The sequence below is a fragment of the Mesoplodon bidens genome (assembly GCF_964165515.1).
Source record: "Mesoplodon bidens genome assembly, chromosome: 6".
NCBI classification, from domain to species: domain Eukaryota; kingdom Metazoa; phylum Chordata; class Mammalia; order Artiodactyla; family Ziphiidae; genus Mesoplodon; species Mesoplodon bidens.
Window position 1 is genome coordinate 894,773 of NC_138162.1, and position 24,278 is coordinate 919,050.

The 24,278-nt window shown below is 63.5% G+C and overlaps 1 protein-coding gene across 8 annotated transcripts; it reads right to left on the minus strand.

The window, feature by feature from the left end:
* Positions 1-27: 27 nt before the first annotated feature.
* Positions 28-22,041, minus strand: GRIN1 (glutamate ionotropic receptor NMDA type subunit 1; the record flags this gene model as incomplete). 8 transcript variants are annotated; one of them, XM_081238348.1, is made up of 21 exons in its annotated part: positions 28-96; positions 2,519-2,629; positions 3,840-3,985; positions 4,091-4,200; positions 4,391-4,552; positions 4,751-4,908; positions 5,007-5,155; positions 5,240-5,352; positions 5,476-5,594; positions 5,670-5,834; positions 6,077-6,204; positions 6,293-6,434; positions 9,114-9,197; positions 9,295-9,439; positions 10,521-10,695; positions 10,766-10,887; positions 13,830-13,930; positions 14,676-14,738; positions 16,750-16,926; positions 19,480-19,614; positions 21,784-22,041. In XM_081238348.1, 21 exons carry the CDS (start codon positions 22,039-22,041, stop codon positions 28-30), a joined length of 2,832 nt encoding a protein of 943 aa, XP_081094474.1. The 8 variants fall into 8 exon arrangements, with proteins under 8 accessions (XP_081094474.1, XP_081094475.1, XP_081094478.1 ...); XM_081238346.1 differs by lacking the exon at positions 28-96 and adding an exon at positions 348-464; XM_081238349.1 differs by lacking the exon at positions 14,676-14,738.
* Positions 22,042-24,278: the final 2,237 nt, after the last annotated feature.

Below are 24,278 nucleotides of genomic sequence, written 5' to 3' on the forward strand. Positions count from 1 at the left end.
CTGGGCAGGTGGGCGCCTCCGGGGGCCTCACACCACGGTGCTGACCGAGGGATCTGAGAGGTTGAGCGGGCCCGTGATATCAGTGGGATGGTACTGCTGCAAAATAGAAATACACAGACAAGGCGCCCGTTAGCCCGACACTCAGGGGGCATGCGCGGGGCCGGGACGGGTGGACCGGCCAGCCGGCCGACCGGCAGGCAGGCGGGCGCGGCCTGGGGGAGGCTGGGGGGGTGCTCCTCCCCCTGACCCCGTCGTGCTCCGGGACTCTGCGTGGGCCGGGCCGCTGTCCCGTCCGTCTGTCTGTCTGTCTGCGGGGGAGGGGGGCAGAGGAGGGCGGGCAGGGCGTCTCAGCTCTCCCTATGACGGGCACACATCTGCAGCTGGCCCTCCTCCCTCTCAATAGCGCGTCGCGGCAGCACTGTGTCTTTTTGGTTTTGCAAAGCGCCGCGTCCACCCCCGGTGCTCTATAAATAAGAACCAACAATCAATACCCGCTGGCCCCGCCGGCCGCCAGGGACCCCAGCCCTGAGCGCCCAGTGCCGCCCTGGCCCAGACCAGCCACGGGACAGGGGCAGAGGATCTCAGCAGCCGGACTGACCCCACCCCTCCCGACAGAGCCCCCCACCCAGGCTTCCCTCCGAGCAGGCGCCCAGCCTGAAACAGTGGGAGCTAGGCTGCCCTCCCCCGCCCAGCCCCCAGCTTGCAGTGTCCCCAGTCACCCCTGCAGGGCAGGCCAGCCCCAGATGCCACGTGGCACCAGAGCTGGCCTGGAGGATGGTCCCTGGGGAGGCTCGGGCAAGGAGTCTGCTGGGAGCGTGTCCCCGGAAAGGCACCATGAGGGTCTCTGAGCTGCGCCTGGACCAGCTAAGGGGCCTGCATTTCTGGTCCAGGCCGGGATGGGGGGTGGGACTCAGTGACGTCCTCAGAAAATGGCCCATTTCCTGCGTGACTCTCTTGCTCCTCCTTTCAGCTGCGGGCCCCCAAAGCGCTGTCTGCTGGGTACCTTCTCGCCCCTCCCCCCGACTGCCCCACCCCTGCTCCTGTCTGATCCTCCTCTTCCTGCACCCCCTGGTGGGTCCCCTGGCTCAGGCTCCACCCACTTCCCGGGCCTGGACCGCCCCAGGCCTGTGCTCCCAGCCCCACAGACCCTCCCTCTCCCCCGACTCTGTCTGGGCTGAGCTCTGGGAAGTGGAGCAGCCAGGCCTCACAGGCCCCTCTTGGGGCGTGCTGGTGGCTTCACCTGGGACTCAGAGGGCTCTGTGCTGAGCCCTGTCTGTGTCCTGTGTCTGCCCCTCTTCCCACGCACTGGGGGTGACGGCTGCAAACCCTGCTTCCTTCCGCCTTGGAGCAGGAGACCCTGTGGGTGATGCTGCCCAGGGCTTAGGGGCTCCCTGTGGACCGGAGGCCGACCCACCCCTGACCGCAGGGAGGCCGCCGGGCTGAGGGCTGTGCTGGCTCTGGGCGGCCCCCTCCTCACCTGGGGATGCTCCTAGCAAGGCTGGGTCAGTCTGGGGGGGCCTTTGGTTCGAGCGCGCACATCTGGGCCAGTGACAGGCTGCCCAAGGCAGAAGGGCAGGGAGTTTCTTGGCTCAGGTGGAAGGCCTGGCTCTGAAGGGGTGGGGGGTCAGGCGCTGAGGCACTGATCTCCGTAGAGGCCTCCCCTTCCTGAGCCTCCGTCTAGGAGCCTCAGTGCCCACGGCTTGGAGGCCACGGCTTTCAGGGCCACCTCCATCCGTCCTCAGATCCCTGGGTGCTGCCGGCACGCCTCCTGCAGGGCCCCTGCTCGGCCTGGGGTGGGAGCCGCCTCCTTTGGTCCCACCCATTCCCCACCTGACGCCCCTGTGGCCAGGGGCCTGTACCAACTCCAGGCCCCAGCCGTCCACCCAGATGGAGCCAGGCCCGGCCCCCAGCCCCGGCCCACACAGAGACCACATGGAGGGAATGCAACAGGCATGGCTCTGGTGAGACACGTGAGACAGGTGTCTGGGTGGCAGGGCTGGCGGCCAGACAGATGGGCGGATGGGACATCACAGCCATCCCTCCATGGAGGTCGCAGGGAGGGAGAGAGGGCGGTGGGCCTCTCTGGGAGAGGCTGGAGACGCGGACGTAACAGAGAGGTGGTGCGGCCTCCTGACAGGTGAGGAGCCTGGGACAGCGTGGTCCGGGCTCCCGGGGCCCCGGGCACAGCCCCGAGGCGGTGAGGCTGACTGGCTGACCAACAACATGACACGGCTTCAAGATGGCGCATGGCGTCATGGCATGGGTGGGGGGCAGACTAACGCAGAGACACACGGGGAAGAGGACCCGGTGAGGGCCAGCGGGAGAGAGGACCAAGAGAGAAAGATCTGGAGCGTCAGAGAGAGAAGACCTAGTGTGCTGGGCGAGTAGAGGCAAGGGCAGAAAGGCCACGGCAGTCAGAGGTGGGAGCGGGTGGGATGGCACGCCTGATGCACGGGACACAGACACGGAGGGGCGAGGTAAGAGTCGGAGACGTGGAACTGGGCGCTCTTCCCCTTACCGTGTCTTTGGAGGACCTACGTCTCTTGAAGCTGGAAGCCAGGGTGGACGTGATAGCCCTAAATGTGGCTTTCTTTTTAGGGTCGGGCTCTGCTCTACCACTCTTTCTATCCTAAAATGAATATGTATAAGTGATTAGACGGCTAAGGGTGGCGGCCACACCTGCCCTCGCCTGCTCCTTGGGGGCTGCTGCCCGGCCTGGCTGGCCACTCGGGCCCTCACCCCGGCCTGCCGCCCTGTGCTGGATGGACCGACCGATGGTCGGACACTCGCAGGCGGCCTCTGCTCCTGCCCGGCTCTCGGGCCTGACCTCGCTCATGCTGGGGCTGGGCTCGGGGGTCCCATCTGGCTCTCTTCCTGGGAGGCCCGCCTGGCTCCCTGGCTCCGAGGTGCCCCTGGCTTAGGGGCGTCCCGAGGAGGAGGAGCCCTCCGAGCACGGGAGGAGTGGCCCCACCGGCCCCACCGGCCACTCCGACCCCCGAGGAAGCGCACCAAGAATCAGGAAGGGGCTGAGGGGCCGAAGGCAGGTGGCGAGATGCACTGGAGTGACGGAGAGACGGAGGCAGCTCCTGGGACCCTGGCCTCGGGTCTGATGCTCAGGACGGGCCCTGTGCCCGCCAGCGAGAGCAGCGGCCAGGTCCCAAGAGCAAGAGTGGGCAGATGAGAGGTGTGGGGTTCCAGCCGCCCCATCGCTCCGGCCCTCCCTCTCTGCAACACCAGCTTCCTCCCAGGGCACGGGCTCCGGGGAGGCACCCAGAGGAAGAGAAGAGATGGGGCAGACCGGGGCTGGACTGTGGGGCACAAGCCCGTCCCACGTGGGCTGTGGCCACCCCACGTGCAGCCTGTCCTCTGCTGGCGGCAAATTCCCACAGACACAGCCTGGGGTGCCAGGCACGAGCAGCCGGCCAGTTAAGACTGGAGTTATATGGAGCACAGGACACACCAGGGCAGTGGGGAAGGGGGTCCCCAGAGGGTGCCAAGGAGGGGCGTGGGGCGGCGAGGGCAGAGTGCATCTTGGACTCACATGCTACACCCAGGTGGGTCCCTGTCTTACCCTGCCTCAGTTTGCCTTCCTATGGAATGGGCGCCGGTGCGCGACTCTGGAGACAGAGGGGCCAGGCGGACGCTTGAAGCCCGGCTTTGCACAGGTGGCCACCTGCGGGTGGCCCCCAGCAGCGCGGCCTTGGCTGTGGCTCCCAGCTCCAGTCCTTGCCACAGGGGCTCCTGGGAGCCAGAGCCAGCGCTTCGGCCTGCGGGGATGGAGGAGGGCCGGGGCCAGGCCGAGCCGTGGGCACCAGGCCTCGGAGGGTGGCCCGCCCTACCTGCAGGTTCTTCCTCCACACGTTCACGGCTGCAAAGGCCAGCTGCATCTGCTTCCGGCGAGCGTCCTTGTGTCGCTTGTAGGCGATCTCGATGAAGATCAGGAAGATCCCAGCCACGATGCCCCCGGCCACCAGCATGAAGACCCCTGTGGGCCAAGACCCAGTGCCTCAGCTGTGGGCGGGCCAGGCAGCCGGCCCCCTGGGGCGTCCACCCCGTGTCAGCAGCGGTGTCGAGGGGCATGGGGGCCCACCTGCCATGTTCTCGAAGGTGAGGGTAGCAGGGGCGTTGCTGCGCGAATCACACTCCTGGTACCGCACCCACGTCTTGTCCAGGTCTTCCATGAAGCCGTTCTCGTGGGACCTGGGTGGGCGGGACATGTGAGCCGAGGGAGGCAGGCGGGCCCGCGGAGGAGGCCAGGCCGGCACAGGCCGGGTGGGGCGGGGCGGGGCGGGGCACGGCAGGCGGGGTGCATCTGGGGGCTGCGCCGGTGGGGGCAGGTGGTGTGCCTTGGGTGGGGCTCTTGGAGCGGGGCGGAGTGGGGCCGGCTCACTTGAGGATGGACAGGGAGACGTTCTGCTTCCAAGGACTATCCTTGCGCATGCCGATGCCAAAGCCTGAGCGGAAGAACAGCTCGCCGGTGGTCACCAGGTCGCACTTCTGCGAGGCCTCGAACTCCAGCACCGCCGAGTCCCAGATGAAGGCATGCAGCTTGCTGCGGGCAGGGGCAGGGTCACAGGGGCCCACACATTCGGGCCGCCCTGGCTCCCTTGCAACCCCTCTCGCCAGCCTGGAGACCCCCTGTCTATCCCCTTCCCGTGGTTCCCATCCAGCCTGGACACTCTGACTTTCACTGGAAAGATGGACGCCCGCACTTGTCCCGCCCAGTCCGGCGCCCCGCCCCGCCCCTCACTTGTCCCGCACGGCCTGGATGGCCTCGGCCGCGCTCTCGTAGTTGTGCTTCTCCATGTGCCGGTACATGGTGCTCAGCTCCACCTGCCGCCGGAAGTAGATGTCCACGGAGCTCTGCTTCACCGTCGCGTAGATGAACTTGTCCGAAGGATTCCTCAGCTGCAAGGTCAGAGGGCCCGGCTCGCGGCTGCTCCCCGGCCCCACCCCAGGCAGCCGCTGACCTCACGCCCCCCTCCCCCAGCCGGGCCAGGCCTCACTCGTGGGTCGTTGATGCCGGTGATGCGCTCCTCGGGCCGGTCCAGCACCAGGAAGGCCGCCAGGTTGGCAGTGTAGGAGGCCACGATGATCATGGCGAAGCCGGCCCACACCATGCCCAGGATGCGCGCCGAGAAGCTTCTGGGGGCGCCTGCGGGCAGAGGACGGTCAGCTCCCGGCGTGGCGGGGTGAGGGTTGCGGAGCAGCATGGGGCCCGGGCCGGGCGTGGCCTCACCTTCCCCGATGCCCGAGTTGAGCAGGACGCCCCAGGAGAACCACATGGCCGAGGACAGGGTCAGCGCGTCCTCCTCCTCGTCCTCGCTGTTCACTTTGAACCGGCCAAAGGGGCTGCGGGGGCGCAGAGGGCGGGCGGGAGAGGGCGGGAGAGGCAGCTCCGCCCCGCCCCTCGCCCGCCCCGCCCGCCCCGCCCGCCCCGCAGGTGGAGGTGTCCGGCCCCCGGGCCGCGCTCACCTGAAGCGGTCCAGCAGGTACAGCATCACGGCCACCACGTGCACTGACAGCCCCACCAGCAGCCAGAGCGTGCTCTGGAAGGGCTGCATGAACGAGTCCAGCGTGCTCCGGGGGATCTCCTGCGGGAGGCCGGGCCGTCAGCGCCGCCCAGGCCCTCCCAGGACCCCGCCCCGCCCTGCTGCGCCCCTGCGCACCTTCTTGACCAGAATGGTCAGGCCCTGGTACTTGAAGGGCTTGGAGAACTCGATGTACTGTGCGCGCTCGTTGTTGATGGTCAGCGGTGCCACGATCATGTCTGCCTGCCCGCTCAGCAGCTCGCCCATCATCCCGTTCCACTCCTTCTTATTGCTGTTGTTCACCTGTGGGGAGACACAGCCGGTGGGGACACGGCCCCCGCGGGCGGGCCCTGCTCCCCGGACCCGACGGGCTCCCGCCCTGACCCATCTCGGGATCTCCCACTCCAGACCCCGCCTGGCTCGAAGGCCCCGCCCACCCAGGCTCCACCCAGCCTGCAGGCCCCGCCCACCCGAGACCCTGCCTTTAGCCAGGCCGGGTCCACCTGGACTGGGTCCCGCGCCGGCTCCCGGAGACCCACGCGTACCCGCTCCTGCGTGCCGAACTTGCCGTCCGCCACTAGGTGCACCTCATACGTGAAGTTCATGGTCCGCGCCAGTTTGATGAGGAGGTCGATGCAGAAGCCGTAGCAGCACTGAGGCACGGGGTGGCGTGCTGGGCGCGGGGGAGGGGCCGAAAGTGAGGGGCTCGCAGGTGCGCCGTCCCGCCCGCCCCGCGGCCCGCGCCCCAGCCCCGCACTCACGGCTGCCCGGCGACGTGTCGTTGGGCCCGGTGCAGATCACCTTCTTCACCGGATCCCCGTTCACGGTGAACTCCTCCTTGCACGTGCCGTCGCTCAGCGTGGGCTTGACATACACGAAGGGCTCCTGGTGGATCGTCACGATCTGGAGGGGAGGGCGACACCCAGCCTGGACCACCAGCCCTGGGCTGCCCTGGGGTGCTGTCCTCTTCTCAGCATCCAGACTCCCCTGGACACCCCCCCCTCCCGACCCGACCCGCCCCCTGCAAATGCCCCACACTGCCCCCTCTGGAGCTTCAGGAAGTTGGTCGGCCTGCTGCCTGCAGGAGGGGCCCCAGACTCCCCAGTCGTGACCAGGCCACCTCAGCGTTCAGAAGGCGCCTGGCCTCCTGAAGCACCATTCCTGCTCTTGGCCACTTTCCTTTGGGCCTTGGCTTGCACATCACTGAAGTCTGCCCTGGGCCCCTTCTCTGACTTCTCAGGGCTGAGAAACCACCTGTCCCAGCCCAGAGCCTGCCCCCTGCCCCCACCCCTGCCATGAGGACAGGGGCATGTGCACTCAGAGCCTGCACAGGTCCGGGGACCCGCAGGGATTGCCCTTGTCTGGTGTTCCAGCCTCTCCTGGCCTCAGCCTCCCCTGCAGCGGGTCTTTGTCTGATCATCTATCCTTCCTCCCTTCCTCTTCCCCGTTGATGCCGCCCTCTCTGCCGAGGCCCCTTCAATCCAGGGGCTCCTTGGGGCTCATGCTGGGGAGCTCTCTCCTCCCTGTCCTTCAGGGGCCTGAAACCTGGGGGCGCGGAGGACAGATACAGGCAAAGGGGGCTGAACCGAGCACGGCATGTGACGAGGGGTCCCAGGGGACATGGGGTCGGTGTGAGAGGCCCCTTCTCCTCCAGGGCGGGCAGCCCCCGGCCTCAGCCTGGAGGGCAGGAGACTGGGAGCCCCTGAAGGAGCTTATTTGCCTTTAAAAGTTTCCTCATCGTTTTCTATTGTGCGAGTAACATGCTCGTGCTTTTAAAAAATCAGTGAGGGGACTTCCCTGGTGGTCCAGTGGCTGAGTCCACACTCCCAATGCAGGGGGCCCGGGTTCGATCCCTGGTCAGGGAACTGGATCCCACATGCTGCAACTAAGAGTTCGCATGCCACAACTAAAGATCCCGCACACCACAACGAAGATCCTGCATGCTGCAACTAAAAAAAAAAAAAAAAAAAAATCCCACATGCTGCAAGTAAAGATTCCGCATGCTGTAATGAAGATCCCTCGTGCAGCAACTAAGACCCGGCGCAGCCAAATAAATAAATAAATATTTTTTAAAAAAATCAGTGAGATGGGAGGGATAAATTGGGAGACTGGGATTGACATATATACACTACTATATATAAAATAGATAACTAATAAGAACCTACTGTATAGCACAGGGAAATCTACTCAATAACCTGTAATGACCTGTATATGGGAATAGAATCTAAAAAAGAGTGGATATATGTATATGTATAACTGATTCACTTTGCTGTACAGAAGAAACTAACACAACATTGTAAATCAACTATCCTCCAATATCAATTAATTAAAAAATAAACAATTTAGTGTCCAAAAAATCAGTGAGACAGGGCTTCCCTGGTGGCGCAGTGGTTGAGAGTCTGCCTGCCGATGCAGGGGACACGGGTTCGTGTCCCGGTCCGGGAAGATCTCACATGCCGCGGAGCGGCTGGGCCCGTGAGCCATGGCCGCTGAGCCTGCACGTCCGGAGCACAGCTCCGCAACGGGAGAGGCCACAGCAAGTGAGAGACCCGCGTACCGCAAAAAAAAAAAAAAAAAAAAAAAAAAAATCAGTGAGACGAAAAAAAGTTGTAAAAAGCCATCTGGCTTTCGAAGCCTGTGTGGGACCATCTGGCTGACTGTTTTGGCTGTTTTACACTCAGACTTTTCAATACCAGGTGTCTTTCCTGAGCGTTGGCTTTGGGAAAGTCCACTCTGCCCCTTGAGAGGGGTGGTGACCTGTGGGCAGGTGCTGACAAAGGGGTCCAGGTGAGAGGCCATGGGGGAGCTAGCTCAGAAAGCAGACAAGGTTGAGAGACATTTGAGGACCTGGGGGTGGGGGGGGACACTGGGAGAAGCACAGTGCTTGAAGGTCCTTGCCTTTCGTGAGCTCAGGTACCAGCCCGGTGCTGGTGTGGGTCAGTGTGGGAGGGACGCTGGGGAGGGCACCCTGGGATGAGTCCAAAGGAGCATAGAAGAGTCAGGCCAAGGAAGAGAAGCTGTGAGGGATGAGGTCAACTGGGGAAGGGAGCTCCCAGAGGCCCAGGGAATCACGGAGAGGATGGCCGGCCATAGGGAATGCTGTAGGGAGAGCGGGCTCAGAAGGGCAGTGAGACCGAGTCACGGCAGGAGGCCAGGAAGGCTAAGCGCGGGGGCTTGGCTAGGACCACTTGGAGGTGTGATGAAGAGTATGGGGGCATCATCTCCAGGACTCAGGGCAGAGAGCGCTGAAGCTGAAGTCCACCCACCTGTTCCCCTGTCCCCGATCGGCTCATCCCCAGGGGAGTCCTGGCCCACATGACTTCCCCAGATTTAAGTGGAGTTGGGTCAGAAGGGGTGCTGGGGAGAGCCCATGAGACGGGGGGCCGGCGGCTTCCCTCCTCCCTCCACCCACTCTCCCTGCTGCCCCTGCAGTGCCAGGTGTGTGCAATGGCAGCGGGTGCTGGTCCCGTCCCCACTTCCTTTAGTCACTTTCATTGACCTCACCGTCCCCTCCTCTGCACCTGAGGGGCGGGATGGAGTACACCGTGTGTGGGGGCTAGGGCAGGGTGGCGGGTCCCCCACCTTCAGCCTGGTGGACATCTGGTAACCTCGGGGCTTCTCTGTCTCTCCGCCTGGCCAGATGATCTTCCTGTCGTTGGGAATAACCTGGGGGTGGGAGTATGAGATGGAGGGTGGCCACGCAGGGGTCTCGGCCCCAGGACCCTAAGGCCCCAGCCCCCACCCCCTCATGACCCCCACCTACGTGGGTGCCGTTGTAGATGCCCACTTGCACCAGCTTGCGGTTCTGCAGGTTCATGATGCTGTAGTTGGCGAACTTCCGGTCCCCATCCTCGTTGAATTCCACGCGGCCGGTCACGCCGTCTGCGTACTTGGAAGACATGAGCACTCTGGAGGGGGGCGGTGCGGGTTAGAACGATCAGGGCTGCAGTTAGCCCCGCCCACTGTGAGTCAGGTGGACGGCACAGCTACGTCAGTCGAGCAGCTCCTGGCCTCTAGACCCTGTTTTGAGGGCTTTCTGTGGGTTGGGGTGTTTGACTCTCAGAGCAGCTGTCCTAGCTTTACAGATGAGCAGGCAGAAGCCCAGGGAGGAGCAGTGGGCGGCTCACCAGCCAGTGGCGGGGAAGCACTCTTCCTGAGTGTGCACGCCTGTGTGTGGGGGTGTGTGTGTGTCTACTGGGCCATATATGTGTGCACACAAGATCTTTGTGTGGGGTGCAACCCTGTGCATGTACTTGTGGCACGTGTGATGTGCCATGTGCCTCTTTGAACCTGTGTACACATGCATGTGCCCGTGTGCACATATGCTGCCTGTGTCTGCAGCTGTGTGTGTGCTCCTGTCGTGGGCCCCGTGGACCATGGCTCTGCACAAGCTACTTGGGGGTGGCGGTGCTGGTGTCGGGCTGGGCCTCCCCCACACTAGTGCCATGGTGTCCAGGGTTCTCTGAGTTAACTCCTGCCCTGCTGTGGCCATCCACTTGGGTCTCCGGCCAGCCCTGGCTCTCTACAGGCTTGGGTGCCATACCTGGATTCCTTGTCTGGCCTCCTGGGCCCGTGGACTCTCCCAGTCCCCACCTGAGGCAAGATCCTCCTCCCCAGGGCTGTTAGCCATCCTGGGGAGTGGGGTGGGGTCTCAGGGTGGGCAGCAGTGTTAAAAGGTGGGGGCAGGAGAAATGGAAGCAGCCGTGACTTCAGTGACATCCGAGTGTTGGAAATGGGGCAGATGATTATCATCGTGGAGATGGAGGTGAGGGTGGAGCGGGGCGGGGGACACAGCAGAAAACTGGGGAAGGTGGCGGTATCCATAGGATACAGCAGGCTGGGCTGGACCACCCTGTGAAGAGCGACTGTTCCCAACGCCGCAACGGTGGCCCGCCCACTTTAGGAGATCAGCCCGCTCAGCTAGGAAGAGGGGCCCCGCCCACCTCAGATGAGTGGTCACGCCCATCTTAGACGAGCGGCCCCGCCCACCTCTTGAAGAGCGGCCCGGTCTTCCAGATGTTGGTGTTGCCCACGCAGCCCCGCGGTGGGTCGGTGATGTTTTCCTTCTCGAGAAGCTCGTGCACGGCCTGGGCCACCACCCCCACGGCATCGCTGATGTGGGCCGACTCGTTTTTGCCGTTGATGAGCTGCAGCCCGATGATGCCTGGGGCAAGCGTTGACTTAGAGCCCGTGGGGGACCCCTGCCCACCGGGACCCTGGAGCCCAGCACTCACCGTCCGGGGCGTAGCGCAGGGCGTTCCCCGAGATCTCACGCTCCCCCACCAGCCACACGTACCCCGAGCCTGTCATGTTCAGCATCGCGGCTGCGCGGTACACGGTGGCAGCGTCGTCCTCGCTGTGGGGCAGAGCGGGTGAGGGGCCAGGATTCCAGCCCTCCCCACCCGCGGCCGGCGGCGGCGGCTGCTCCACGTTCCCAGGGCCTCCTCCGCAGCGTGGCCTACCCACGTGGCCTCTTCCCCAACCCTGCCTCCCCCAAGGGAGGTCTGGAGACACTGCAGAGAGGGGGTGCAGCCGCCACCCCAAGCCTGCACCGCACCTGGGCCAGGAGACCCCCACAGGAGCGAGCGGGTGGGCCCAGACCCCCTGAGCTTCCCAACATCTCTTGCTGGCCCGCTGCCCTTGGTGGGCAGGGTTTGGGTGACGTGGGATGGTGATGGATCCTTACTGGTTGATGACTCATTCACCAGGTACCAGGCACTATTCTGAATGCTTTCCATGGACCATCTTATTTAATTCTCACAACCTCCCTGTGAGATGGGCAGAAGTACTACCCCTGTGTCAGGAGGGGAAACTGTGGCACCCAGGGCACACAAGTGGTAAGTGACAGAGTCGAGTGTGTGCCTGGACTGTCCACCCCTGAGCCCGTGCTCCTGCAACTTCCTGGACAAGCCCTACCCCTCTGGTGCTCCATGCCTAAGCTTGTGAACTGAGGGGCTGGGGGCTTTCTGGTTGGTCAGATGCTTCTGGGACCGAGACCCAGGGAGCTGCCCTGAGCATCACAGCAGAAGCCACCGGAGAGAGATGAGGGCACCTGCTCTCCCTTCTGGAGTCTGCACAAGCAGCTGTGTTCTCTCTGCCACCCAGGGCTGGGGCCCCTGGCAAGACACAGCACAGGCCTCGCCTTGCAGGCACGCATGGTCCTGAGTTTTTGGCGCGTCCTTACAAGTGAGCCTCTGTGGACCTGGTCCCCTAGGGCTGGGCTCCCTCTGGTCAGGACAAGGACCCTGGGCCTGGTGGAGCTCCCACCCTCTGTCCCCTGTTGGGCCGAACTTGGTCCCAGATGGGCCTGGACCACGACAGACACTTTACTTCTCTAATGCATGGGCATCGGGGTACAAAGAGGTTGGGGAGATTGTCCGAGTGCTGGGTTATCTTCCCAATGGCTGAGCCTGGAAACTAAGATGGCCCTAGGTTCCCTAAGAGGCCTGCCCCCAAGTTTCTCAAGGAAGAAATGCAAATCTTCCGCGTTTGCTCTAAATGAGAACGCTACTGTTGGATGAAAGCAATACAAACTAGAGGCGCTTCAGGCAACATCCAGCCAAAATCGCCAGCAACACCAATTCGTGCGTGCCAGGGCACGGTGTGCCCCTGTCAGTGGTGCCCACAAAGCCTGGTGGAGAGGCCTGTCTGCTTGACACCATCCAGGTCTGTGAGGTTGGCCTTGGTGGGATGAGCACACACCTATGCTTGTGTCCGTGTAAACTGATATCTTCAGTAAAGCAGTTGCAGGCAAAAGCCTGATCGACCCGTCAAACTGTTTTATGGAAATAACTGATCCCAGTAAAGATAACTTCAGGAGGATTATTTTTTAAAGTTTTGGAAATAAATTAGAAACTCTGAAGCACTCTGTAGAAAACTGGTCAAAAATTAAGATTGGCTCAGTGGGGTCTCTCCACAAAACGCTCTCATCAGCCCTCGTGAGGGAAGCCAGAATGTATCAGGTTGGGGGGCCAGGGTGAAGAAGACCTGCGTCTGCCCTGCCCGGTGGACCGCCGGCTTCCCCGGGCTCTGGGAGCTGAGCGCGCTGGGCAGGCGGGTCCCCCTGTGCGGTGGGACTCTGGCCTCTCCTGTCCGAGGAGCCCCGGGTGTGAGGGGAGCAGTCCCTTCCCGCCTGACAATCCAGAGGCCTTGCGTGGATTCAAGAGGTGGGCATGTGGTTGACAGGTGCTGTGCCTTTGTGAACAGTAAGTATTGCTACATGTGTGGGGTTCGTGCACGTATGTAGTATGTGGTGTGTATGTGGCGTATGTACCTATGCACGAGAGCACTGTGCACTGTGTGTCGGTGCGGAGCACGTACATGTGTGGTGTGTCTGCACGTGTATCTAGGTGAGCATATGTCTGTGTGTGTTATATGTAGCAGCGTGCCCGTGTATGCATATGAATGTCCTGTGTGCACGTGTGTGTGGTGTGTATATGGCACATGCATGTGTACAGGAGGGCATGGAAGCATGTTGCGTGCACATGTGTGTATACGGCATGTGCATGTGTAGACAGTACGTGGGTGATGCGTGTCCGTGTGTATGCGTGTGAGTGCCTGTGCTGGTGTGCATGAGTGGAGGGCGGTGGGCGTTAGCGCCCACTAATGCCTTCCAGCCCAAGGAGCCCTTGCTGGTCCCACCCTGCCCTCTGCCCAAGGACGGGGGGCACCTGGCTCTGTGCCAAAGGTTTGTTGCCTGAATGTGCAAACGAACACCTGCCCTGCTACTCAGGGTATTGCTGGCTCCCGCTGGCCGGCTGCAGGGTGACCCCCGCCATTTTTCTCCACTCTGCTGGAGCCTGCAGAGCTTCTGGGACAGGCAGACAGTGGGGGGGGGGTCTCCCCAGGCTGTCCCATGTATGTCCCATGAGGCAGGGCTCTTCCTTTTCCTATTCCTGGTGGCCTGGCCTTTCCCTTCCCAGGAGGACACAGATTTTTACTGGGGGCTCAGCCCCGGGGTTACGGTGGGGACCAGGCCCGTCCAGCAGCAGCCTGATTTTGGGTTCCCCTCTCGTGCTGCCTAGTCCAACTGCTCCAACCCTTCAGCCCTGGGACCCCGGCCCTGTCCCTGCTGTGGGCCTTCCCCCGCAGGCTCACACGCAGACCCCACGTCACTTCCCCAGGCCCTCTCCCTGACCCAGTTCCCAGAGCCCCGCGTCACCCCATCTATCGCCTGGGCCGCGTTTGCCTTCCTAAGGGCAGGGCCTTACCCCTCTCCCACGCCCGAGGCCCAGTGTACGCGTGCGAGGGGACCGTCCTGGGCGAGGACGCCAAAGCCCACGTCCAGCCTGGCCTCACCTCGCAGAGAGGACGATGACCCGCGCCTCCAGCTCCCGCGCCTCCATCAGCAGCGCCGTCACGTTCTTGGTCCCCGGGTCGAACTGCAGCACCTTCTCGGCCTGCGGTGTGAGCGGGAGCGTTAGCAGGTGGCCGGGGCGGGGGATGCAGCGCCTCAGGGGCCAGAGTTGAGCCGCAGCCGCTAGGAACCCCGAGGCAGCTCCGCTAGGGCCGCCTCGGCCTGCGCCGGCCACCTGCACTGCCACCTGCCTTCCAGGCTCCTCGCCCGGCCGGCCTCGCTCGTCCTTTCTTCAGCCTGCTCGCTCTCTGCGCTCCGCGTCTCTCTCCACCTCTCACTCCTGGCCTCACTTTTGCACTGAGCATGCAAGCTGAAGTGGACCGAGACTCAGAAAGAGGCGTGCAGCGGACAGGAAACAGAAAAGAGTTTTGGAATGCAATCGGGAGCGGAGGCTGGGCCGCCTTTTCCAAAACCACGGGAGGTCGTCTGGGGCCTGGTCCACAGGCCCTGCAGGAGCAGCCCGGACCGCAGGCAGGTCAGGCGGGCAGGCGGGCTCCCTCCTGGGCTCCACGAGGAAACCCTGGGGTGCCCGGAGATTCGCATGCACTTCCCGGAGAGCAGCTCCTCCTGCGGCCGTGCCTGCCCCTCGGCCCGGTGGGCGGGCTGCGGGGCCCCGGGTGGCCGGCACCTGCCCTCTCCTGCCTACGCTGCCTGCTCTCGACCTCACTCTCCTCATTGCTCGGGCCTGCGGCGCGGCGCGGCTGGGCCCACGGTAGCCCTAGCGGCCGAGGCGCCGGAGGCCGGGGCTCCCTAGTCGGTGGGTGGCGTGCACGTCCATGCATATATACCTTGGGTCCGCGCTTGTTGTCATAGGACAGTTGGTCGAGGTTTTCATAGTTCCTTTTTTTACTCTGATGAATAATGTGCACAGAGAAAATATGCAGACACAGAAGAAGATTATAAACGGTTGAAAATGACGGCGCTAAAGCAATCACACCACCTCCTCGGCACGTCTGCAGACGGGCACGTACCTGGAGCTCGCAAACACCTAGGCCCGGGGTGGGGCTGGGGGCCAGGGAGGTGCTGGGGGATGAGGGGGCGTGGGGGCCACCGAGGCTCCCTGCCATGGAGCTGAGCTCTTGGAAACGGTCACGTTTGGGAGAAAGGGAGGTCCTGTCTGCGTCCAAGCCAAACGCGCCCCTTGGGGGTCCCATCCACCCGCACCCCGCCAGGCACCTGCTATGTGGTGCCAGCAGCACCCACTCCAGCCCTGTCAGTCCTGAATGGGTGATGTCCCCTCCCCCAGCCCTGCCCCTATTCCCCACCCCTCCCAGCACCCCCTTCTGCCTCTCTTAGAGGTCCAGCTGCTCTGCCCTCGCTGACTGGTGTGTGATGGGCGCGCCTGTCAGCCCACGTGTGCGCTGCAGAGCAGCTGTGACAGGAGTTCGTGAGCACGTGTGCGTCTGTGGGCGTCTGCATGGCAGCAGCAGCCTACGTTAGTCTGTGGTGGGTGGGGGTGAGGGCCAGTGCTGTCTGAGCATACGTGTGTGCACGCGTGTGAGTGGGTGAGCCCCCGGGCCGTGGAGGTGTGGAGGGTGCCTGCGAGCCTGTGGCAGGAGTAGTAGAGTGTGAGTGGATTGTCCTGGGAACGGCCGTGTGTGCTTGTGAGAGGGAGCACGTGTGGCTGGGCGTGCAGGGGGGCGCGTGAGTATGCACTGGGCATGCGCGCAGCCACAGGTGGGCACGCCAGGAGGTGACCCGCGTGCCTGGTGCTGGGTGCTGTCTCAGGGGGGTGGGGCCCTCCCTCCCAGACTCAGACGGTCCCCCCCAGCAGGACCCCAGGACCCTCTGGGTCTGCCCTCTGGTTCACCCCCAGCTGGGCCCTCTCTTCCCTTCGGGGCCTATGGCACCCTGGGGGACCCGGGTTGGCACTCAGCTTATTGAAGCCAACTCTGACTTTGCAGACCGCACATGCTCCCCGCCGCCCCTTGGTCTGGCCTCCCGGGGCCCTCCCCAGCCTGGGCCTCCCTCCCTCTCTGCCCAGCTTGGCCTCCACCCAACCCCGGGGAGCCTTGGCCCAGGTGCTGAGCGCCCAGGGCTCCAGGCTGGGTGAAGGCGTGACCCCGGGCCTCCTCTGGTGAGCACCAGCTCCTCCTCAGGCTGGCAGTGGGGAGGGGTGGGGGTGGGGTGGGGGTCGCCTGGACCCCCAGAAACGCCACTCTGGCCTCTCCACAGCCCACACGTGGGTGCCGGGCTGGGATGGAATGTTCAGTTGGAGCCAGGCGTCTACTCGATCCCCAGGAGTCCAGAGCCCAGCCCCCATGGTGGGGGGGGGTGAGGAGAGGAAGGGCGCGGGGTTCCGTGGGGAGAGTGGGGGGGCACGAAGAGGGGCAGGGCCCAGGCTGGGCTTGGGGGTGGCAGATGTCCGTGGGTGGGGCTTTGGGGAGGGTGATGGGGAGCTGTGAGGTAAGGGACTGCGGCGGGGGTGAGGCCGGCACGAGGACAGGGTACGGGTCACAGCAGAGAAGGAACCGGGTCCTTTGTGGAGGGGACACGGTGAGTGGTGCCACCGCACTGAGGGGGCACCCTAGGGAATTTTGAGCCTAGGGCCTGTGTGGGCTGGGAAGCGCGCTGCGGGGGGGGGGGGAGGGGAGGGGAGGGGGGAGGAGAGCGGGGGCGGGGCGGGGTGTTTGCGGAGCTCCAGGTGGTCCTGTCCTCGCCCCGCAGGGACTGACACGAAGGAGATTTCGACTAATGGCAAAAGCGAGTGAAATGAGCCGAGGACAGGCTGGGGCGGGCGCTCGCCAGACGCACTGGTGCTGACCATGCACGATGAAAAGAGAAGGGTGTTCACACGGGCCACAGACACAGCGGCGGCTCGCCGGCTCCGCTCCGCTCGGGACACCCCGGTCCGGGCCTCACCTTGGACTCGCGCTCCTCCAGCAGTGTCTCCAGGCGCTTCTGCGCCGCCCGGCCCTCGTGGTCGTCGCTGACCAGGAGGATGATGTGGTTCCAGCTGTAGACGCGCATCATCTCGAACCAGACGCTCGACTGGTGGGAGTAGGGCGGCACGGTGCGCAGGAAGCTCAGGTGGATGCTCTGCGGAGGACAGGGTGGCTGAGGACGCGGGCCGGGACCTCCGCCAGGGGGCGCGCGCGCGCGCGCGGGCCGGACGCTCCCCCTCGCTGCTTCCAGACCCCGGAGCCCGGGGACCCCGCCTCCCTCACTCCTCCCTTCCCACCGCTGGCCTCTCTCCCCACCCCACATCATCTAATCTGAGAGCCGGAGGATCGGTTTGCCCAGCAGCACCCTGACTGAGACGGGGTGGGGGCGTCTGTGGAATTGTTCCTGGGGTCGTTCCCCTCCTCCCCTGCAGCCACCGCTGCTGAGCTACTTGAGATCAGAAACTTCTTGCTGGCGTGCAGCATCTCAAAGTTCCCCACTGGGTCCTTCCCAAATTCACATAACCAGTATTTAGAGGAAGTCTTCACTCTTGGGGCGAAATACTCCATCTCTTCACCGAGCCCAGAGGTTGTTGCTTGCTGACCTCGCCTTGCTTCTCTAAGTGCACTGCCAGGGAGGGGACGGAGCAGGACCCTCCCGCCTCAGCACAGGGCCTTTAAGGCTGCCCAGGGAGCAGTGTTCCTGGGGACCCACACCGATCCTGGGGTCCTCTGAGCCCTCCAGATCCTTCTTTCACCTGCTCCCTCTTTGTGCCTTGGAATCAGAGTGCAAGAATGCCCCTTTGCCTCTGTCTGTCATCCAGCAGGTGACATGGCTGCAAGGGGGCTGTGGTTGGGGTCCTGGACTAGCCCTGACCCAGGCCCTTCTGGTCCACGTGTTGGGCACAGATGGTCTGTGGGTTGTACCAGGAGTGGGGTCAAGGTGGAGCTCTAAGATTTGGCTGCAGGTTTGCCCTCATGCTGGGCTTCAATCCGGATCTGGGGCGGGGACACGTTATGGGCTGGTGTCCTGCTCTGGGAGAGGGCTCCCCCCACCCCGGCCTCTCCTGTGCTCCACCGCCTGGTCTCCTCAGTAGAGGCATTGTTCTCCCATTTGCATGTGAGGGGCCTAGTGCCCAGAGAGGTAAAGGAGGCTGGAAGGCCTGAGGCGGGGGGGGGGGGGGGGCGGCCCTCCACTTCTCACAGCTGAGGGTTAAGTGCCTCTGAGCAGCTTGGGTGCCTCTGCTGTGTGCTGGGGTTTCCAGAGCCTCAGGAACGGGTGGCCGTCCTGGCCTCCACTGGCCTCCTCCCTTGTGGGCCGTCCCAGAGGACCGCTCACTCTGGCCTCGCTTTCCTATCGCCTCCAGGAGGACCCCTCCCTGACCTCCCCAGACACCCTGGGCCCGGCTGAGATGACCTCCGTGCCTTAGGCAGCGTTATCCAGGACCCGGGGCTCCCAGCAGGACGGATTTGGAGAAGATGGGGAGAGCTGGGAAGCCCCCAACAGCCCAGCCCTCTGGCCGCTCAGCTAAGGCACCAAGCTGGAGTCCCCTGCCGAGCAGCCCCTCCGGGCCTGTCTGCAGGTGACACCAGGCCTGGAGGGAGATGTGGAGGAGGCTGCCCCCCCAGCCTCTTAGTGGCCAGTTTGCCTCCCCAGCTGACCAGTCCTCCCAGAGCCGTGGGCAGACACTGCGGGAGGGCTGGGCAAACTAGTGCAAGGTCCCGGCTGCTATGGGGGTGAGTTTCCTGCCAAACCGACTTGGTGACCTCTAGACTCTTCCCAGTTGCTGCTCCACGACTGGGCGACTCCAGCCAGACCCCCAGCCCATGGGCCGCGATACAGCCCTGAGGCCCGAAACCCCCAGGCCAGCCCCCCCAGCCACGAGCTGCCTCCTCTGTTCACCTGGAAACCTCTTCCAGCTGTGCCCTCTAGCGGGAGGTGCCGGTAACTACACCCTCACTGCCACCTGGTGTCCCAGCCACTTCTAGGCTTTTCCTCCTCCTGGCGCCCCTTCCTCCAAAGTGCCCCGTCCCGCTGTCCAGGAAGCTGCCCTGTCTGCCTCTTCTTCTGGCCCACGACGGCCTCTGCTGCTTCCCAGGGCTTGCTATTGGCGCCCGTCACCTGTCAGTGGGCCGTGTGCCCAAGTGTGCGTGGGCATGTGTGTCAGTGTGTGAGTGTGGGCCCGTCTGAGTGTGTGATAGAGCGTGAGTGTGGGGAGTGAACACGTTAGTTATGTGAGTGTGCACATGAGCATGAATGTTTGAGTGGGTGATGGTGTGAGTATGCGTGTGAACGTCAGTGTGTGCGTAAGAGCTTGTGAGTGTCCCTGTGCATGTGTGTGACTGTGTGTGTGTAGGTGTGAGTGTATGGATTTGTTAGTGAGTCTGTGTGAGTCTGTGTGACTGTGAGTTTGTGTGCTGTGAGTGTGTACTGGTGTGCCTGTGTGTGGGTGAGTTTGCGTGTCTCTGTGAGACTGTGAGTGTGTTCCGGTGTGAGCTGTGAGCGTGCCTCAGTGTATCACCCTGTTGCACCTGGAGCTCAGAGCCCATGGTTTGAGCCCCTCTACCTGTGCCCCCCTATCCTGGCAAAGCACCTGCCCCCCAATCTCTCCCCCAGCAGCTGCTGGCGGCTCTGGGCTGCAGGAGCGAGCCACCGGGTCTGAACACGGGAGAAGAGCTGGCTGGGTCCCCGTCCAGCAGTCAGGCTTACCTTGTCTGAGTAGATGGACATGCGGGTGGTCAGCCCCAGGACGGGGATGCGGTAGAAGCCAGCTGTGTAGGAGACGGGGGTGGGAGTGAAGTGGTCGTTGGGGGTAGGTGGGTGGCTAACTAGGATGGCGTAGACCTGTGGACACAGGGGACAGGGTCAGCTCGAGTGGGGAGCGGGGGACACTGCCCTGGAGCTGGCTGTCCAGCAGCAGCAGAGGCTGAACGCAGAAGCGGGGGGCAGGTAGTGTCGGGGGGACACCACCTGTGCTCACACAGCCCCGGGTGCAGGCCACCCAGCAGGGGGGACCAGACCCCAGTCCCACCTTCTGAGTGTAAGTGAATCATAGGGATGAGGCAGAGGCCGAGCAAGACTCCTGGGACCAAGAAGACACACAGGGAGATGACAGGCCCCTCCCCCCCCACCCCCTGTCCAGGGCCTCCCCTCTCGCCCCTCACCCTGGGGGGCTGCCCTGAGCTGTGTGGTGAGACCCTGAGAGGGAGGACGAAGGCCAGTCCTTGGCGTGTCCTGGGACCGTACATGCTGCCCCAGCGTGGGCTGGGGAGAGCCACACCAAGCCCCACGCTGACCCTCATCCTGGGTCAGAGATGGACGGAGGCCAGCACTCCAGAGGTGGAGGGCAGCTCCGGAAGGTGCATCGGACATCACAGACTGAGTATTAGCGGGAGAAGCTGGGCAAGGAGCCGCCTAGAGGCCCGGGGCCCCCCGCTGGTGTCTTCCAGGGGCAGGCTGAGCCCCGCTCGGTTTGAACAAGACCCAGTGCTGACCTGGGCACTGACCACATCCTCAAGGAAACCTGGCCTTCCTGCCTGGACCAGTGGCTCTGCCCCCGAGGCAGGGAGACGGGGCAGATGGCTTGGCAGTTCCGTGCTGCCCTCACATTAGCAGGACCTGTCAGTCCCAATTCTGCCTTCCCACCTCTGAGCTACAGGACCACCTGCTTTTGCAAACGGGGCGGGGGGGTGCGCTGGCCCACGTGCTGGTGGCGATGGCTGCCGTGCCGGGCCCTGGCCCACAGCGTGTGACAGGAAGTGACAGCTGCCGCTGTCACCTTTGCTCCTGGCACCGGCTTTTCCCTGGGAGAACAGTGCCCACAAACAGCAAAACTGTAAGCTGGAGGAGGGATCCCCAGAAAGCACCATACCTCTTCTCCCTCCTTTTCCCCGCACAGTCTGCACCCAGAGGGGCCTGGTCAGTGTTTGCCTGAGCGTGTGTGTGCATGCGTGTGACCATGCAGGTGCTCACAAGTGTGTGCTGGGTATGTGTGTGTATACTGCATGCCCCAACATATCTGTATGTGTATGTGCATGTATGATTGAGTTTGTGTGAGCACGCGTGTTTGCATGTGTGGCACAGGAATGTGTGTGCTCGTGGATATGGATGGGGGTCGGCTGTGTGTGAATCAGCGTGTGCAATTGTGCAATTACGATGTGCATGAAGAGGTGCTGGTTTAAGTCTATGCATCTCTGTGCACAAACGTGGATAAATGTGTGTGCACATGTGAGCGTGTGTGTCCATGGATGTGGCGTGCCTGTCAGGTGAGTGTGTGAGCAGCACTTGGACCGGTGTCGGTCCCGCCTGTTACATAAAAGGCTGCATTGCAGTGATCCCGAGGCCTCATTGGGATTCAGCAGGCAGCGCAGCCCGGGGGCGGACAGCTCTGACAGGCAAAATCCGGGAGTCGTGTCCTCCCCCACAGCGCTGGCAGCCAGTGGCTGCCATGCTCTGCCCTGATACCTCTCACATACGCAGTCGCCGTTCCCACCCTGGAGAACACCCTGCTTCAACACCTGGGCCATTTCCCATCTCAGGCAGACCTGTGGATGGGGGAAGGGGAGGGAGGAAGGGAAGGAGATCTCCAAGCAGGAACAAAGATGGCCCCAGGCCCCATCCAGTTTAAAGCCCTGCAGTCCTGCATGTGGCTGGGACAGGCACCTCTCAGGCAGGCCTGGAATGCCCGCCCCGACCCTGACACACAGTGACCAAACAAACGGCCACATGTCTGCACACACCAGTCTGGACCTCGAGACCTGGAAACCCTGTGAGGACAAGCCCCGGTGGCAGGTGATTGATCTGGGGCTAAGATGGGGAACCGGCCAACACTGGTGTTTAGCTGCTAGTGAGGCCAGCCCCCTGGGTCCTCTCTCAAGGGGAGGGAGAGGGCTAGGAAAGGATGGAATGAAACTGGGACGGGGGAGGGATGGCGGGTGAGGGAGGGAGGGTGGTGGGGAGGCGGCGGGGGCGGGGCAGGAGCCGGCGCAGCGTGAGCCCTGGGGGCGCTGGCACCTGGCTGGAGATGAGGTCTTCGCACACCGACAGGGCCATCTGGATGGCGTTGGGCTTGTGGGTGACGGAGGTGGCGTTGAGCTGGATCTTCCAGGAGCCGAGCCGCTTGTTGGCCTGGCTCACAGCTTCGCGGAACATCTGCTCGTGCTTCCGCGTGCTCAGCACCGCGCCGATGTTGACGATCTTGGGGTCGCAGGCGGCGCGGGCGAAGGAGCAGGAGAAAAGCAGGGCGAGTGTCAGCAGGCGCATGGTGCTCATGGGCTCCGGGCGGCGCCCTGGCTCTGGGCAGCGCGAACGCGGGGCCCTCGGCGCATCCCCAGAGGGACGCCCCGGCCGTCCTGCGCGCGCCCGATCCCGCGGGCTGAGGGCGCCACGTCTCCCCCGGGAGCCTTAGTCCTGGGACGTCTGCACCGAGCAGGTGGCACCGAGCCTTCGGCCGGCCGGGCGGTCCCGGGTGCGCGTGGGTTCCGGGCGCTCCGTTCCAGGCGGCTGGCGCTGTCCGCGGTGCTGAAGCGGGTCTCGGCGCCGCTCCGGGTGCCCCGCGCCGAAAGGACCCGGCGGCGGCAGCTCCTCCGCGGGCTTCGCTTGTCCCGGTCCCGACGCTGCGGCGGCTGCGGCGACTGCGGAGCGCCGAGCGGGACCAACGTCTCCTACCCCTCCCGCCGCCCCCGCTTCCCAACACGGAGCCGGAGCGGGGGCGCCTCCCGCGCCAGAGTGTGCGCCTGCGTTCGTGCCAGCGTTTCTCAGAGCGCGCGCGAGCGGGGGACGTCTGTGTGCGCGTGTGTGCGGGCGTGTGTGCGCGCGTGTGTTCAGGGGTCGCTGAGACAGTGACCTGGGCTGTCTCGAACCTGCAGGGAGCCGAGTTTGGAGAGGTTAGAGGGGTCCGTGTCACTGCGTGCAGCCTTGCGTGTCCTTTAGCACGACCGAAGGTCTCGTGCCAGTTTGTGTGTGTGCGCACACGCGCGTGCACGAGTCCTCACCCACAGTCAGTGATATTTCAGGGCCTGACTCTGCCGGCTGGAAACCAAGGCGTGTGGAGAGGCCCTAAACCATGCCTCTGGGAGAGGGACGGTGGCGACCTCTTCTCCAGAAGGCTCAAAAATGGGGGAGAGACCTCATCTGCCTGGCCCTGTGACTTGGACTCCCCCCAGAGGGTTAAAAAGAATAGAAGGGGTGACAGTGGCCGCCTCTTGTTGAGCTGGATCTTCCAGGAGAGTCTGAGGGTCTGAACCAAACCAGCTGTGGAGAGACCACGGCCAGAGGGAGTCGTCTCTGCAGCAGACGGGACTAAGGTTAGACATCAGGTAGCACTTGCTGATGCCGGGATAGAAGTGCCATACACATCCCCCGTTTCCACTCTCCTCCCCTTGGCAGCCCCTCTCCTAACTCACTCCCAGCACCCCCTCCTGCCCCTTCCAGAAGCTCCTTGTCCTCTGGTCCTTGTGATCCCAATTCTTTGTCCTCACCGTCCCCCCCACGCAGTGTGCTTCCTTCTCCCTAATTCAAAGGATGGCTGAAGCTCCGCCTGCTGCCGGTGACATCACCGTTTCCAATAGCAACTGAGGATTCTGCAGACCCAACAGCAAAAGCCCCCAATGGGGACAAAGCAGGGTCGTCCCCACACCTAAGTGATGTCCGAAGCAGTGGAGAAGGGAGGAGCCATGTCCCTCCCAACAGGGCCACACCCCCTGCAGCTCTCACCACTAGGCTTACCTCCCCACACCCAGCCCAAAACAGACCCTGCGGGACTTCCTGGCTCTGAGGCAGGGGCTGCAGTGCTTGGCCTGCTCCCTTTCTTGTCCCCTTCTCTCCCGATGCAAGAAAATCGTTGCTTGGAGGCTAGTCTGCCTGCTTCCGGCTGCAGCCCCACAACTCTCTCTGTTCTGGGATTGAGGTCTATAGTGGAAGGAGCACCAGCCCTGGGGACACAACTCCTCCTGTGGAGTCTCAGGAGGGCATAGGGGGTGTGCTCAGGGGCCCAGAGTGGGCCCTACCTCCACAGGGTCTGCGGCCTCTGGTAGCTCAGAGCTTGGAGGCTGCATGCGTGCCTGGGAATGGGCAGCCAGCAGCTGCCAGCTCTGGTGTGGCCCAGACAGCTCCAGGACATGGCAGGGAGGGAGGGATTCAGCAGGGGGCTGCCGCCAGAGGTTCAGTCCCCTTCCATCCACCCCAATCCCCCAGTCGGGGGTTCTGCAGAAGCTCCTACTGGTCCTGGAAAAAGAACTTCTAAACAGCCAGAAACCTGAGGGCTGGCTGTTACACAGCTGGGAGCTTGAACTTGGTCACGGTCGGAGTACTTATACCACGGAAATTGCCAAACCCTGCAAATCAGGTCTCTTTTTTCCCTTTAGAGGCCAGTTTGCCAGCACACCACCGCCTCCCCCAGGCTGGAGGTGCTCAAGCTTCTGTCCTGAGGCCCTTGCGTGCCCCAGGCCTCAGCCCCTCCCGTGCTTGAATCTCTCCTGGGCTCCTCACTCCCTTTCACCTTGTAGGCT